This window comes from Moschus berezovskii, chromosome 21 (genome assembly GCF_049115385.1).
Source record: "Moschus berezovskii isolate FMDL1 chromosome 21, NW_MosBer_1.0, whole genome shotgun sequence".
NCBI classification, from domain to species: Eukaryota; Metazoa; Chordata; class Mammalia; order Artiodactyla; family Moschidae; genus Moschus; species Moschus berezovskii.
The window spans coordinates 35,501,306-35,517,937 of record NC_142480.1 but is presented as its reverse complement, the minus strand read 5'-3'; the positions used below and the strand labels follow the sequence as shown (position 1 = coordinate 35,517,937).

Here is a 16,632-nt window from a genome sequence, read left to right as displayed (position 1 = left end):
GTGGGTTGCCATTTCCTTCTCCGATAAAATATCCAGACTAGGCAAATTCACAGAGACAGAAAGTAGATTAGAGGTTACCTGCAACTAGGGGAAGAGGAGAATGGAGTTTAAAGGGTACAGATTTTGTTTCAGTGAAACAATTCTGAAAATAGACTGCGGTGATGGTTACAAACATTGTGGAATGAATTTAATGCCACTGAATTGTACACCTAGAAACAGATAAAACGTACGTAACAAAATACAGTACCTGGCACTTGAGAAATATTCAAACATGTTAACTAGTATTGTAAATATTATTTCTAGGTGTTATAATGCAACTAATAAAAGTTAATGCAATATGGTATTATTTATACTTTCATGAAGGAGAGTAAAAAGGGCCTGGAAGAAAACAGACAAGTGATCTAAGCACTTCCTTTGGGGGTGGGGAGTTTGTGCAGGAAAAGACCAGTAAACCCCTAAAAAACCCCTAGGGATGGGGGTTGAGGGAGCACGGTGCTCCAGGAAAAGGATCCAAGAAGCTTCCTAGAGGAAAAACCACAGGAACCTTGAGCCTTAGCCCAGGCACCTCTTTCTGATCTGGGAACAAGGGTTCCGGCTTTTCCACACCTGGCGCATGTCCGGGGTTGCCAGGCGGGTGCGCTAAGACTACTACCTCCATTTTCCTTAACAGGTGGTCCTTCATCTGAGGTAGGGGATAAGAGGCATGTCGCCAGCTTGGGCGAAAGAGTCTGGTCCGCAGTGCCACTCACCCTCAGCATCACCCCGCTGCTCGTGCAGAATCGCAACCCAGAGAGACCTCTCCCCTCAAACTCATGCTGGTCCCCTTTTCTACTTTCCACGACCCCTAACCCAGCCGAGAAGGTCAGGACCCTCGCACCTGGTCTCCCTTCTTTGCGTCATTTTCCAAGGTACTTGGTCAAGTTCCCCAGTCCCCTCATTCCACCGACCATACCTAATTAACAAAGCCCGAACCCCATCTGATCCCCAAACGCAGTAGTACCTCTGTGGGGCTGTCGCTGTGGCTGGACTGGTGGCCTTCGCAGAGTGACTCCGGGGGAGGCATGCTGGGGGAGTGGGGCAGTGCGGGGTCCTGCTGGGGCTCCGGAGATCCGGCAGGTTCCGGATCCTGCAGCATGGAATCCCGCGCAGTTTCGATTCTCAGTTTTGCTCTTCGGAAGCAGAGAAGCTGAACCAGAGGCAGGCGTAATAACACTGAGCTCCAGGAGCAGCCCTAAAGGGGAGGAGCCAGCTCAGAGCCCGCCTCCCAGAGGAAGTGAGACACTAGCTACCGGCGGTTCCAGGGGCGGGGAGGCTGGCCCAGGGTCCCGAAGACACGCCTAGAGCGGTGAGGAGGGAGAGAAGAGTAGTCACACGCAGGGCAGTGGCAGAACTGATGTTTCTGCAGGATGGAGGCCGTCCCTGCCCTCGGCTTGGAATCTTTCATTCAGCTCACACTGGCACAGCTTCGTGCCAGCCCTCAGCTGGGAGCAAGAGCCACACAGCCGGGCCACGCGTGGCTCCTACTTTGGAAAAAAAAGTGAAAGTGTTAGTCTTCTAGTCGTGTCCGACTCTTTGGGACCCCATGGACTGTCGTCTTCTAGGCTTCTCTGTCCATGGGATTCTCCAGGCAAGAATACTGGAGTGGGTAGCCATTCCCTTCTCCAGACATCTTCCCTACCCAGGGGTGGAACCTAGGTCTCCTGCACTGCAGGCAAATTCTTTACCGTCTGAACCACCCAGATCTAATGGAGGAGCAGGCCCCCAAAGGGAGATTTTCACAGTGTTGAGACTGGCTGGACAGGAGATCACTCAGCTGGGATTTGAAGTGATGGTGGGAATTTGCCAGGGATTCAGGGGCTGGGGATGGGTGGGTGACACTTTAAACTGAGAGAACAGCACATGGAAAGCCATGGAGGTTTGAAACAGAACCTGTTTAGAAACTAGTTTTGAAAAAAGCAACTTGTTTTGGTTATTTTCAGATTCAAGAGGGGACCCATGCATGATGTCAGACCAGGATGGGCTGGGCAAGATGATAGCTAAGGAGATGGACTAGGGCTGTGGACAACAGAAAGTTGGTGAAGGGTCTGAAAACAAGGAACCATGTCCATTGTGTATATTGGGACAGCCTCTCTGACAACCTAGGGCCAGGTGGTCTGGGACAGTGGACGTGGGATGAGAGGAGGGACCTGAGTCAGACACTGGGGGGACACTGAGTGGAGATGAGGGCAACAGGATGATGCCTGGTGTGACAGCTGGAAGGGCTGGTGGATCTGGAGCAGTAGGGAATGGGGAGAGCTGGTGGGCAGGTATGAGAAAAGTGAGGAGACAGCAAGTTAGCCATGGGTCAAAGGAGAAGCCCCAGCTCTCAGTTGGTGAGGGGAGAGGGCGGAGCTCCAGGTGGCATCACTGGGCCAGTGCTCCTGTCTTCAAACCTCAATGCATTCCAATCATTGTGATGACTCCCATGTACCCATTCTGTGCTCAGTTCCAGCTTGGGACAGACTAGAGGGGCGGTGACAGGACCTTGCTCTTGTAAAACTTTAATAGTCGGGGGTGGTGAACTTATAGTTCAGGGTGGGGGTGGGAGGATAGGGGAGAACTAACTTCCTAGGGACAGTGCAAAACCCTCAAGAGCCTACTGCATGCACCCTGCTGCTTGATTAGTGCTCCCAGGGCTTTAGAACCAGGTTATGAAGCTAGGAAAAGCCAAAGATGGTAAGCAGCCATTTGCAGAAGGGACCTGGAAGTGGATTATGGCTGAGGGGCCTTAGGAGGCAGGACCAGTATGCGTGGAACAAGAAAATCTTTATTAATTTCTTTGCCCACTTTGGAACACAGCCTGCCTTGTTGGAAATTAATATTTGTTGGTATACAGAGTAAATTCACCTTGTGCATTTGGTTTTCTCAAGCCATGGAGAAGCAAGTTACCTTGGGTACCTGGATTGTGGGGTGTGCTATTTTCAGCATCTGTAAGACTGAGGGTCTTGCCTCTGTGATGCTCGGGAGGGCTGCCCTGGGATAGCACTATGCAATCCTCTTCTATACTCTGCCATGCTCCCTGAGATCTGCACACAGAATTTCTTTCTTTTTGTGCCAGAGCTCAGGCCCTCCTGCCCCAGGTTGACCCACAATGACCTGGTTACCCCTTCATTCAACAGATAAGCACTGACATCCTCTCTGTGCCAGGCCCTGCTTGCTGGGCTTTGTTGTTGTTCAGTTGCTCAGTCATGTCCGACTCTTTGCAACCCCATGGACTGCAGCAAGCTAGTCTTCCCTGTCCTTCACCATCTCCCAGAGTCTTCTGGAGCTTGCTCCAACTCATGTCCATTGAGTTGGTGATGCCATCCAACCATCTCATCCTCTGTCGTCCCCTTCTCCTACTACCTTCAGTCTTTGCCAGCATCAGGATCTTTTCTAATGAGTCGGCTCTTCGCATCAGGTGGCCAAAGTAATGGAGCTTCAGGGATACAAACAGGAATAATTTGCTGATCATGCCTTGGAGAAACCCTAAAGGCAACCTTCCCCAAATCCGTCCAGAGTTTGTAAGTTTGTGCTGAGAAGGCTGGTAGCATTTCTTTGCTTCTGTAGAAGATTCAGCTCCTGAAAACTCCCTTACAAAGCTCAGCTTCTCTTCCTGCTCCTTTTCTAAGACCTAGTGGGAAAAGGTGTAGGAGGAGCGGACCGCTGCCGGCCTCCAGGAAGACTTGACACTTCCTCCCAGCCCCGCGGTCGCAGTTCGGTCCTCCCAGCACAGGGGGCGCAATGCAACGGTGCGAACCGGGCGCGGTCGGCCTCCTCCTTCTGCACTCGGGCCGCCCCTCCCCCTCCGGCAGCACAGGCGAAACCGGAAGCGGCGGCCGGCGGGGGCGGGGCAGTGTAGCGGCTGGCTGCTCAAGCCCCGCACTGCCCTGGGGCGCGGGGCGTGCCCTCTGTTGGGAACCATGCTTGGCAGGTCTGGGTACCGGGCGCTGCCTTTGGGGGACTTTGACCGTTTCCAGCAGTCGAGCTTCGGCTTCCTGGGCTCGCAGAAGGGCTGCTTGTCCCCGGAGCCGGGCGGCGTGGGGCCGGGGGCCGGTGAGTGGCCGCCCAGCGCAGCGGATCCGAGGGAGATCAGCAGGCAGCCCCGAACTCTCTGCCTGTCGGGAGTCAGCGTGTCTTGCGTCCTCGCAGCCTAAGAGGAGGGACCGAGAGGGGTTTTCCATGATGTGGAGAAGGGCTTGGATCAGGCGCTGGGACACTCCCGCCCATCCGCCCTTCTGAGAGTACGGGGCGGCAGCGCTGGAGCCCTCTCATCTTCCAAGAAGCCTCGCCCCACCTCCTTTCTTCTTGTCATTTATCAGCCCAAAGGTTTCCGGTTTACATTTTGCCCAGAAAGAAACTAAAGGTCAAGGTATAGGAGGTCACCAGCACGCCAAGAGCACTTGGTCGCCGAGAAGTGGCAGAATCTTCGCCTCAGGGGACACCTCTAGTTTCCAAGCTTGAGTATCTCCCGGTTTCCTGGTGGAGATGCGCAGGCGAAAAAGGCAGGCCCTTAGATGCCTGTTGTGTCTTCCCAGGCCCTGTTTTTCTCCAAATCCTTGAGTGATTCCCTTGACCCAGAGGTCAGATCCCACATGCCTCAGCCTGACAACCAAACCCCAGAGGATTTGGCCCTTCTGTGACCCCCTCCTCTAATGACAGCTGCCCCTATCCAACAGTTCTTTTCCTGCTGGGGCCACATGGGTCAGAAAGAAGCAGGAAAGGAGATTTAGTATTCTGGTGCTCAGAGAGCCCAAAAGCTGTGGTGTTCCTGGAAGGGTGGAGCAGAGGATCTGCTTCCAGTTCAGGGTTGGGAGAGGATCCCCAAGATCCTGGGGTTTTCTCAGCTTTCAATCCCATCCTGGGGTTCTCATTCAACCGGAGCAGGGACCTGTGCTTCAGCCAAGTCGTCTCTTCTTCCTGGTCCCCCTCCCCCACCTCTCTTCTGAAGTTGCTTCAAGTGAAGCGTGCCTTTTGGTGGTCATTAGGACATTAAAGTGTGGTGAAGAATTGTGATCTAAGAAAGAACATCTTAGCCCTCATCTCTGGCATCTGTTGACGAGCCATTGACACTTTATCCTTTTTGGTTAAGGCCTTACCTCCAAATTGAAAGCACACTTCCGGCCAATAGTGGAGGAAGTGTTTTGCCAGCAGCATTCAGTTCAAGGTAGCATGTGTTTACAGATGCTGAGTTCCTCCTGGCTTTACCAGAAGTGGGAGGCGGTTTAAATCAGACAAAAGGATTGACTCCTGCTCAGCCCAGTGAGGAGAGCTGAGTTGTCCTGTGATTAACTTCTCAGTTCCAATGACTGCTGCCTAGCAGAGAATGGGCCTTGTGAGGTTGGGACTTGGAACAAATTGATCCTGATATGTGGGAGGAAGGAACAGTCCTTAACTAGCTCCTGCCCACAGATACGAAGTTAGTATTATGCAAGGCAAGTATTTGTTGGTCTTTAGGGCACTCCAGTGAAACGAAACACTGTGAGTTAGGAAAGAACATCTTAGCTCTGAGAAGGAAGGAGCCACTGAAAGGGGAGGTTGGCAAAAGGTGCATTGACTGAGTTCACTCAGCTGGCAGCTGTTAACGCCAGACGTAGTTGCCATTTCTTGACTGTCTCTGCTCTCTTGTCCCCAGATGCACCTCAGAGCTGGCCCTCCTACTTCTGCCATGGCCTTATCAGTTTCCTGGGGTTCTTGCTGCTGCTGATCACCTTCCCCATTTCTTGTTGGTTTGCCCTGAAGGTAAGGCTGGCTGGGTCAGTCCCCAGAGTCGTTGGGCCGCACTGAGAGCTTTAACATTGGTGCGTGAATTTCCCATCCTCTGCCTGCTTCCTCTAAGTATTATCACACCTCTGTGAAATGGGTGCAGACATTAAAGAATCTGCCTGCAATGCAGGAGTCCTGGGTTCAATTCCTGGGTTGGGAAGATCTCCTGGAGAAGGGAATGACACTCTACTCCGGTATTCTTGCCTGGAAAATTCCTTAGACAGAGGATCTTGGTGGGTTACAGTCCGTGGGGTTGCAGAGAGTCGGACTTGACTGAGCAACTAACACTGTGAAATGGGCTGGACAAGAATTGTTCATTCTCAGCTTTCAGATGAGGAAACTGAGGCTCAACTTTACTGGGAGCCAATAAGTGGCAGAAACAAGTCTTCCCAAACGCCCAAGTTTAGGGGTCTGAACACTGGCGTTAAGGTGCATACAAATACCTTCTTCCCTTTGGGTTAGGCTAAGTTAGAAATGAAAAACACTCAACCTGGCCCAGCAAGTGATGAGTAAAAGGAATTTCAGTCTCGTTTTCAACGAGGGATGGGGCAGAAGGGAAGGGATGAGCTAGAGTAGATGCTTGCACCTGAGAGCTGCAGGTGGAAGCTGACCCTCATGCAGCCCCAGACAACAGTCACTATCTCTGGAAAGTTTAGGGTTTGGGGTGGTCTGGAAGGGAGTCCTTAGAAGGCCCTAAATCCTAATCCTAAAACTGCCATCATGTGACCTTGGGCAAGTCACTGCCTCTCTGAGCCTTCATTTCTCAATTTGGATATAATTCCTTCCTTGAGGACTCCAGGAACCTGAAGATGGCAAAGCCCTTCCCTCAGGGTTGCTATTAGAGCAGCCCAGCTTATCCCTTTACTAAGACAAGGGCAGACAGTTTCCTGGTTTGAGTCGTGTTTAGCTTTAGACCACACAGGTAAAAGGTTTCACAGACAATCAAGTCAGTACAGTATCGCAGTTGAGAGCATGGCTTTTGGAGTTACTCAGAACTGCCTTCAAATCTTGCCTGTTTCACTTGGGAGCTTTGTGGTTTTTGAGCAAGTCAGATAACCTCTCAGAGCTTGTTTTTTTTCATCTGGAAACATAGCTAAGGATCCCTGACCCTGAACCTGAGGGAGAGAGGTGAGGGAAAGACCTGGGCAGACATAATTGTCAGCATCAGCTCAGTGCTTTTGACCCTTTCCCTTGCTATTATGAGCAGATCGTGCCCACCTATGAGCGCATGATCGTGTTTCGACTGGGCCGGATCCGCACCCCTCAAGGACCCGGAATGGTTCTGCTGCTGCCCTTCATCGATTCTTTTCAGAGGGTAGATCTGAGGACACGAGCCTTCAGTATTCCTCCCTGCAAGGTGAGGGGCTTCTCGGCTCCCCCGGACAGAGGGAGTGGGGAGCTTGTGCTGGGTGTGTTGTGGATGTCAGTACCTTGGCCTGCGAGTAGCCATCAGGGCTGAGGGGTGGGGAAGACACGAGAAAAAGGAGGAGGGAGGCTAGGAGGACATCCTTGCTCTATATCTCTAACCCCCTGCTCTTGGGGTTACCATTTTGTTCTCGAGGAGCCAGTGACCAGGCAAGTGGGTCAGGTTAGGTGGTCTTAGTGGGCCTGGCCTCCCTGAAGCCCCTGCCCCTCTTTCCTGGCCTCTCCTAACAGTTGACCTCTAAGGATGGGGCTGTGCTGTCCGTGGGGGCCGATATCCAGTTTCGCATCTGGGACCCGGTACTGTCTGTGATGACGGTAAAGGACCTGAACACAGCCACACGCTTGACAGCCCAGAATGCCATGACAAAGGCCCTGCTCAAGAGGTCCCTGGGAGAGATCCAGATGGAGAAGCTCAGGATCAGCGACCAACTCCTGGTAGGCAGCTCTGCACTGGGCAGAGTTCCGTGGCTGTCACATGGGCCCGGCTCTGCCTGCTGGGGCACTTTAGCATAGCACCAGACCACTCTGGGCCTCAGTTTACCTCGTGTCCCAAGAGTGTAACAACTTGTGAAGAGTCAGTGGTCTTGGTGGGACTGTGAGCTGAGGAAGGAAGATGTGCACAGACCATAGCGATCTTGGGCAAACCGGGCCTGGGAGGTGGAGGGGCTGGGCCAGGGGAGTGGCCTTGAGTCTTGCCCCTGACTGCCTGAAGTTTCACTCTTCACTGCCCTGCAGGCATTGCCATGACAACTCTGGCCCTCAGGGGCACTGAGCAGCCTCCTGGGCAGGCAGGTGGGTGAAAGGAGCAGGGGCCTTCCTGGCCCAGTCACCTTCTGGGGAATTCCATGCTCCCCAAGGCAGCATGTGCATATTTGTGGTTTTGTGTTCTTTGTTCTGAATCTTTTTCCCGCCTCTTGTCTGAGTGTGAGCAGTTACACTGGAATTCACCTCAGATCCCTCCTGTGACAAGAGGGGTGGAAATACACATGTGAGGGCATGTCACCTGCTCCTCATGCTCACCTCAGGCTTTCTCCCACGTCCTGGCATGGGACCGTGGGTGAAGTTTCTCCTCATTCCTCTAGGCTCTGCCTTCCCCAGGGTTAGAGGACTGGGAAGGGAGTGGGTAATGCCAGTCCTGGAGGTTCAAGTCCCTTCAGGAAATAAATCAACTGGCTGAAATTCCCAAGAAAATTCTATTTGTGATAGCAGCAATACTTCTCACACACACAGCATTTTGCCTGCCTTAGTGATTCTCAGCTTTGCTTTTTGCTGCACAAAGGCTAGTGTCACTCTTTTATTTTGGAGGAAGGAAATTAAGGCTCAGAAGTTATTTGACTTGCCTCTAAGAGCCGTGGTCAAGGGCAGCGCTGGGCCAGAGCCAGATCACCTGCCCCTACCCTCCAGTCCACTGCTTAGTTTTACACAAATCAGATTTTGTTCTTGGCCTTTGTTTTTGGCCTTGCTGCAAATTACTTTGGTGCAACAAAGCCAAGAGAGGCCATTTGGGGGCGTGAGTCCCATACCAGGGCATTACAGTCCTTTAGGGCCATTACCCAGACTGACTTAGCACCTGGCAAAGTGGATTCAGTACCTGGATAAAATGAAATCTCAGGAAATCCAGCCCACCTTTGGCAAGGCCTGGTTCAGACATATGTCTCTCATTTTCACTCCTCCATCTGCCTGTTTTGCACCTGGAGGTATTGGCACTTCCCACCTCTCCCTTGCTGGGCCCTCTTAGCTCTGCTTACCCACTTGTGCCTGCTGCTTTACCCCTCCACCAGCCCAGCCTCCCCTATGCCGGCCCCAGCCCCACCCATCCTTCTGCAGCAGGCCTGGCCTCTTAATCCTCAGGAGAAAGCGCTCTAGGGTGAGAACTCTTCCAGCTTCCTCCAGTGTCACCCCTTGAAGCTCATCTACCTCTGTGCTGTTTTCCTGCCTCCCTGGAAGCATCTGGTTCCTCCGCGCTGCCCAGTGCTGGGGGTGGGGGGGCAGGACTCGGCTCCCTCCCCCGCTCATCCTCTTCTTGCCTTTTGCATGCTCTCCCTTTACCCCACACCCCTTCTCACTCTTCACCCCTCGCTTCCCTTCCCCTCCTTCCTTCCTGTGGTTACCCTAGGCTCCCCTAGGCTCCTAAGACTGACGTCACTGCTGACCCCACAGTGACCTCCCTCTTGCCAGCACGGGAGCACTTCTCAGTCTTTGCCTTGCTTCGCCTCGCTTCACCTGGAGGCAGCCTTGGACTCCATGGGCGCGTCCTCCTCTTATTGTTGGATCCTGTTTCCTCTGACTTCCGTTATTCCACACTGCTGGTTACTCCCTGTGCTCCTGCCCTTCTGTTTCCGGGTTTCCCTCAGTGGTCTCTCTTCACCTGTGATCCACGTGGGGCTGTTCACTACTTCTGGACACTAATTATTCACAACACTCTGATCCGGTCCCATTCTGTCCTACTTCCTGGACCTACTCACCCAGTTGTGGTTGGCTGTCCCATAGACACCTCAAGCTTAATGTGTTTAAAAATACATTATTCCTCCCCTAAAGGAATGCTCATCATTCCTTCCCTACCCGCCCCCGCATCTGCGTCTTCCTCTGTGTGTGCTTGCTGGGTGAATGCCCACACTCGTGATCTGTGCAAGAACACACATCAGAAACCTGGCTCCCCCACCTCCTCACCATCCTTCTTCTTTTCGCACACTCTGGCAACCGAGAAGCCCAGTGGTTCAGTTTCTCTAGTGTCCTTCTGTAGCTTAGAGTCTACAGAGTCGTGCCCCTCCGCCATGTGTCTCGGCTCAAAGCCGCCTCTCTGCCTGACACTGCGTCTGCATAACTTTTGCCTGCAGTTTGAAACACCGTCCTGCCTGGTCTCCTCCCTCCACCCTCAACCCCTCCAGTCCAGCGTCCACATAGCAGCCAAGAGAATCTTTGCAGCTGGGAAGACGGCTCTGTCACCTTGCTGCTAAACTCCTCTCGGGGACCCGTTGTGCCTCAGAATAAGTCCAAATGAGAGAGAGCATCCACCTCTGCCCCCTTGGCTGTCTCCAGTGTCCCAGCCCACACCTGAGGGTCCGGCTAAGTGGAACTGTGGTTACTCACAGATCCCCAGACGTTCGAGGTGCTCCTCTCTGGGCTTTGTCGCACGCTGTTCCTCTTGTCGGGAAGGGGCCTCCTTTAATGCCCCTTCCCCTGGGTAACTCCTCCTCCTCCTCCTAGCATCACCCCTCCTCCCTGCCCCACACCCTCTCCTGGTGCATACTACAACTTCCCACCTCCGCGTTGTAATTGCCCTCTGCCTCCATCCAGGCTGGGCACCTCTCAAGGGCCGGCCTGGTACCTCATGGGTCACTGTGGCCATAGCAACCTGCCTAAAGAAGGTGCTCTGGATGGGACCTTTGTGGAATGAGTGCCATTTCTCCCCACACTTCCTCCAGCTGGATCTCAACGATGTGACCAGGGCCTGGGGGCTGGAGGTGGACCGCGTGGAGCTGGCAGTGGAGGCCGTGCTCCAGCTGCCCCAGGCCAGCCCACCAGGGCCCAGCCTGGACAGCACCCTGCATCAGCTGGCCCTTCACTTCCTGGGAGGCAGTGTGGCTTCAGTGTCAGGAAGTGCCTCGCTCCCTGGACCAGGTGAGGAGCCTCAGGGAAAGGGTAGTGTGCTCCCCAAGGCGTTCAGCACAGACTGAGCTTTGCCTCTTGTTCCTTTAACCAAACACCTTGTGCAGTGCACACCCTGCCCAGCTGTTCCAGCCACCCCGATTCTAGAGCTGACCAGAACTAAGGTAATGAGAAGAGTCTGAGTGTGCAGAGGCCTTTAGGAGCTTCCAGGGAAGGAAGCAACAGCATCCGGAAGAGAGTTTAAGACTCACGGCTGGAGTGATTTAGAAATGGGGGTTGGGGTTATGGCTAAAAACTCAAGGGCAGCCTCTTAGCAGAGGAGGAAACTGAACACGGCCTGCAGGGGATGTCAGAGAGAAGGCTGTGAAGGTTCGGAGGCCACCATCATCCTGACCTTGGCAGCGCCCTGACTTCCTTCTCTCTGCCCCCTCCCCCATCCCGGTGGCCACCGCCAGAAGATACCTTGGAGATGGTGAGCGAGGATGAGCCGTGTGCCCCTCACGGGGGTGCCGGGCCCAGCCCCAAGCAGCCTGTGGCCGAGGGGCTGCTGATGGCTCTGAAGCCCATCCTGTCAGAGGCCCTGGTCAGCCAGGTCGGGGCTTGCTACCAGTTCAACGTCGTCCTGCCCAGCGGCCCTCAGAGCATCTATTTCCTGGATCTCACTGCAGGTGCCGCTGCCCTCCCTGCCCTCTCCTTCCCCACCAGGGTTTCTCATAGCCCCACCACCTGTGGTCCTTTTCAGACCAGGCCCTATTCCTGCCACTAGTTTAGGGCAAACCCATAGCTATCAGGAGCTCAGATGCCACTTGCAGGCAGTGACTGCCCAGGCCTTGGGTTCCCTGTCCCATCCCCATGAGCAGGACCGCCCGGATGGCCCAGCTGCCTGCACCAAGAGCCCTGCACATGTTGCAGGCCTGTTCATGCCAGGCTCTGTCTGAGTGCGTTTTGCGCGTCATGTCACCTACTTCTCGTCATAAACCCGTGGCTTAGTGATATCATTCTCATCTCACCGTTTGGAAACTGAGGCTCTGAGTGGTCACACAGTCAGTAGGACTTGAACCTTGGATAGTAACGCCTGAGCTCTTAGCCATTCTTTCCACCCTTCCCAGTGGGACGTGCTGACCTCTTCTATCCCCTGTAGGATAGCTGTCCCCCAACTAATTCTCAGTTTTCTTTCTCCCCACAGGGCAAGGGAGGGTGGGACATGGAGTGCCTGATGTCATCCCTGACGTGGTGGTGGAGCTGTCTGAGGAGGACCTGCGGGCCCTGTTGTGTAGGGAGCTGTGGCCCCTGGGGGCCTACATGAGTGGGCGGTTGAAGGTGAAGGGTGACCTGGCCGTGGCCGTGAAGCTGGAGGCTGTCCTCAAGGCCTTGAAGTAGCAGGTTTGGCTGCCTGTCAGTAGCCCGGCCCCAAGCCGGGCACCAAGCCAGGGAGACATCTTGGAGGCGGAGGCCCTGGCACTGCACCTTGGATTGTTGAAGCCCTGAGGAGTATCAGACCCAGCGGGAGACAGTGAGTGGAGGCTGGGAGACACTGGAGCCAGGAGAGGCTGAGTCAGGCAGCCCTTCCCTTCTCACCCACGGCGGTTGTCTCAGCAAGCATTTGCTGATCCTGGTCCCCTGCTGAGTGCCCTGCCTGAACTGGGTACCCAGGCAATAACAGGAGAGCCAGGCCTGCTCTGCTCCTCTGGCGACCTGTCTGGAGAGGCAGGGCTGACAGAAACAGCCCAACAGCAGCTGGTTTGGTCCTGGTGTGAGGGAGCTCTGCATGTGACTCATGCTCCAAGTTCCAGAAGAGGGGGTCAGAGAGGGGGGTCAGAGCAGCTTGGGGAGGGAGAGAGAAGGGACCAAGCAGAGGTCCCTGCATTGGGAGGGGTCTAAGCTTGGGCTGGGTCCGCCTTGCTGATTGCAGTCCAGGCCCAGACTGGGGGAGGGAGACGGGGGGGCAGGGCCGCTTCTCCCTGGCCCTGCTCCTAAGGGTGTCTTGACTCATCTCCCAGCCTCAGTCTTGCATGCCCGACGGGCTGGGGCCAGGGCAGCATGACGGAGAGCCCTGCTGTTCCTGTGCTTCTCACCAGAGGTTTGAAAACCTCAAATAAACGTTCTGTTTACATTGTATCTGGAGAGAAACAGGTGTCATGGGGGTGGGTAAGAGGGCTCCGAGGTGATGTTCATGCTGCCAGCCCGGGACCCAGGCCCTGAAGGGTGCCACGAGCCCCAGCAGTGCTCTGGAATCACCCACAGTTCTCCTTCCTGACAAGGGTCTGAAAGCAGGCAGGAACAGGCACTCTGTTCCTCTTTATAGTCTGGGTAGAGGTTTGCAGGAAGGGTGTGGATGTGACAGAGCTGGTCTGGCAAACCGTTAATCCAATGAAGGGCAGGGGCTCTTGTCACACTCTAGAGGAGTTGGAGCTGCTATCACCTGCCCCTCCTGCTGTACCTCTGGTCACTGTTTCCCCATTGGTCTGGCCCAAACCCCAGGGACCCCAGAGAAGGAGAGCCTTAGACATCTTGTGTTCTAAGGAATGAATCTCACATCCCAGAGAGGCTTGTGAAAAAAAACCCACATAAATTCGAGCCTGCTCTCTGAGGAACAGCCTCTGGCTTGTCCTCTGGCACCAAGGCTTCCCTGACAGGGCCCTGTCCAGCTGCCTTGGCACCAGGCTCCATCCAGTTTACCCTTTGGTTCCTGCCAGTGCCCGCCTTGGTCCTCCCCTTGTAGGTCCTCCTGGAGTAGCCCAAACTGCCACTGGGTTCAGGTTTCAGCCCCAGGGCCCCTCCCTGAACCCCAGAGCCCCAGGCTGCTGACCCTTCCCTGTCCCTCTCTTACTGCTCTGGAGGCCGCCCAGCTGGGGCGGCCTGTTCGAAAGCCTTCCCTCCAGTCCCCACCGCCCACGAGCCCTAATGGGGCCTGGGCTCCCCCACGGCTTTGGGGCTCTCTTTGTGCCCATTGCCCACGTTCTGATACTGTTCTTGTGTGAGTGTCCGCCCTCCCTGCTGGACCCTGAGCTTCGTGCCTGAGCCGTTCATCATTGTTCCCTCCGCTGCTTCTGCACACAGCACCCCACAGGGTGAGAGGGGAAGCCCCAGGCGCCTTCCTCGTGAGAGCTTAAGGGAAACCGAAACTCAGATTTTCTTTGTGGGTGTCAGAGGAACAGCATCACCAGGGGAAACTGAAAACTTTTATAGACGTCTGTGTGGGTGGAGAGCAGAATCTGCTGGCAGCCGTTAATGCCTTCATCGCATCGAGGGGAACTCTTTCCGCGGCGAGGCCAGCGCTCCAGGACAGGGAGCCCACAGGCTCAAGGCCTCTGGGCTTCAGAGGACCCAGCGGACTCTGCAGTCCCGGGGGGGTGGGGGTGCAACGAGGGGCACCTAACGGGGCCATGGTGTGAGGGGGCGGGGGAGGAAAAGGGTGTCCATCAGAGAAAGCTTTCTGAGGAGTTAATGGCGAGACTCACAGCTTACATGGAGATGAGGGAGGAAAGGAAATGGGGGAGACACTCGGCAGAGGGGAGAGTCCCTGTGAGGCCACCGGGAGGGGTAGCAGGCACCTCCGATTTGGGGAACTGAGACCTAAAGTCCGAGGGGGGATGTGTGCAGGGATTTTGTGGTAGCAGCTGATACTGTGTGCCAGCTATGCCCTGTGCTGCATTAGACGCTTCCTGTATTTGTTTCCCCAAGGTAACCCGATGAATAGTGATAATAAAAGTTACGATATGCTTTTTCTATATATAATGTATTACTCTGATATTATTTTTTAAATAAGTATTTAATTTTGAATAGAGAAGTTTAAAAAGGCAAGCTATGAAAATTGTTCCTCATACACTTGACTCCATCCTTGTAGTTTCAAACAGTTATTCTCTGGTATGAGTTTCCAAGCTATTCTTGCGGAGGTTGGGGTTTGGGGACGTCCCTGGTGGTCCAGTGGTTAAGACTCTGTGCTTCCACTACGGAGGGTGCAGGTTCAATTCCTGAACAGGGAGCTAAGACCCCACATGCCAAAAAAATGAAGTTGGACTTTTAAAAAATTATACTTGCAAGAAAATCCAAATATATTATTCTCTGGGATTTTATTTTTTTTTTTACAGAAATGGCAGCATAGCAAATACAATGTTAATCTGTTCACTTAACATTGCGCTTCAGACTCTTTCCATATTCGCACACCTAGACTTTCCCTGTTCAGTTTTATATTAATAGTTACATAGGATTCAATTGTATGGGTGTATCATAGTTTATTTTACCTGGTTTGGGTTGATAGACATTCAGGTTATATTTTTATGTTTTGCTATTTCAAACAATCATGCAGTAATAACCTTTCACATATGCTGTTGTGGTTGAAGTTCATCTGTGGGATAAAGTCCTAGAAAGAAAACTGCTAGGTCAAAGCATTTATAATTTAATATTGCCCAAATGCCTTCTTTAGGGATGATTCTAATTTACACTCCCGTCATCAGTAAGTGAGAGTCTGTTTTTCCTCACAGCCACGCCAACACAATGTTTTCTTAAACTCTGGAATTTTTTGACAGTCCAGTGAATGAAAAAGCTCATCTCAGTGAAAAAGTAAATTAAAAAGTTAAACTTTTTAAAAAGTTGTTCAATTGTTTATTGCTTCTTAAGGTTTGGATTTTCCATCCCAGCAAAATCACAGGGTTTCTTTTCAGTCCCAGGTAAAAAGCACAGAATTTACCTTTTTAACAGATAGTAGGATAAAATGCACTCATTTTTTAATAGTAGAAGATGTTTATCGTTTTTCACACTAAGTGGCTGGATAAATGATGATTATGATTGCCAGCCACATGGAAACATGATCAGCCTAACAATATGAAATACTTGCATGCAGTTTGGGGGAGTACATGCGCATGTTTGCATCCACCTACCCAGTCTGTCTTTGGGTTGGTGCATAAAATGCACCCGTTTTAAATGTACTTTGACAAATGGGGCACCGTGTAACCACTGCCCACCAGAATCAAGATACAGAACGTTTCCATCAACTCATGTGGTTCCCTGTATCCCTTTCCATTCAGTCTGCAATCTCCCACCCCCACCCCCAGGCCCAGGTCCCCACTGATCTGCTTTCTCATAACTTGATTAAATTTCACATTTCTAGAATTTCATACAAGTGAAACCATGCCATGTGTATCCTTTTGTGTCTGGCTTCTTTCTGTAGTGCTTTTGAATCATCTATGTTATTATGTGTACCTGTAGTTCTTTTTTTATTGTTAGTGATCCTCTTGTATGGATAGAGATTTAGTTCAGTTCAGTCGCTCAGTCGTGTCCGACTCTTTGCGACCCCATGAATCACAGCACGCCAGGCCTCTCTGTCCATCACCAATTCCCGGAGTTCACTCAGACTCATGTCCATAGAGTTGGTGATGCCATCCAGCCATCTCATTCTCTGTCGTCCCCGTCTCCTCCGACCCCCAATCCCGCCCAGCATCAGACTCTTCCAGTGAGTCAGCTTGTCGCATGAGGTGGCCAAAGTATTGGAGTTTCAGCTTTAGCATCAGTCCTTCCAATGAACACCCAGGATTGATCGCCTCTAGAATGGACTGGTTGGATCTTGCAGTCCAAGGGACTCTCAAGAATCTTCTCCAGCACCACAGTTCAAAAGCATCAATTCTTTGGTGATCAGCTTTCTTCACAGTCCAACTCTCACATCCATACATGACCACGGGAAAAACCATAGCCTTGACTAGACGGATCTTGGTTGGCAAAGTAATGTCTCTGCTTTTTAATATGCTATCTAGGTTGGTCATAACTTTCCTTCCAAGGAGTAAGCGTCTTTTAATTTCCTGGCTGCAGTCAGCATCT

At 52.8% G+C, this 16,632-nt stretch overlaps 2 protein-coding genes across 10 annotated transcripts in view; one reads left to right on the top strand and one right to left on the bottom strand.

The window, feature by feature from the left end:
• The window catches only part of PML (PML nuclear body scaffold), a 57,061-nt gene extending 55,827 nt beyond the window's left edge, over positions 1 to 1,234 (bottom strand). For both annotated transcript variants that reach the window (XM_055418170.2, XM_055418171.2), the window contains exon 1: positions 1,001 to 1,234. In XM_055418170.2, coding sequence (XP_055274145.2) covers positions 1,001 to 1,135 — 135 coding nt within the window. In that variant the 5' untranslated portion in view covers positions 1,136 to 1,234. The remainder of the gene's footprint in view (positions 1 to 1,000) is intronic.
• A 2,619-nt stretch (positions 1,235 to 3,853) lies between these two features.
• STOML1 (stomatin like 1) lies at positions 3,854 to 12,936 on the top strand. 8 transcript variants are annotated; one of them, XM_055418173.2, is made up of 7 exons: positions 3,854 to 4,074; positions 5,654 to 5,760; positions 6,992 to 7,141; positions 7,441 to 7,644; positions 10,635 to 10,830; positions 11,274 to 11,486; positions 12,005 to 12,936. In XM_055418173.2, exons 1-7 carry the CDS (start codon positions 3,942 to 3,944, stop codon positions 12,196 to 12,198), a joined length of 1,197 nt encoding a protein of 398 aa, XP_055274148.2. In that variant the 5' UTR covers positions 3,854 to 3,941; the 3' UTR covers positions 12,199 to 12,936. The 8 variants fall into 8 exon arrangements, with proteins under 8 accessions (XP_055274148.2, XP_055274147.2, XP_055274149.1 ...); XM_055418172.2 differs by having other exon boundaries at positions 3,865 to 3,952; XM_055418174.2 differs by lacking the exon at positions 3,854 to 4,074 and adding an exon at positions 4,180 to 4,347.
• Positions 12,937 to 16,632: the final 3,696 nt, after the last annotated feature.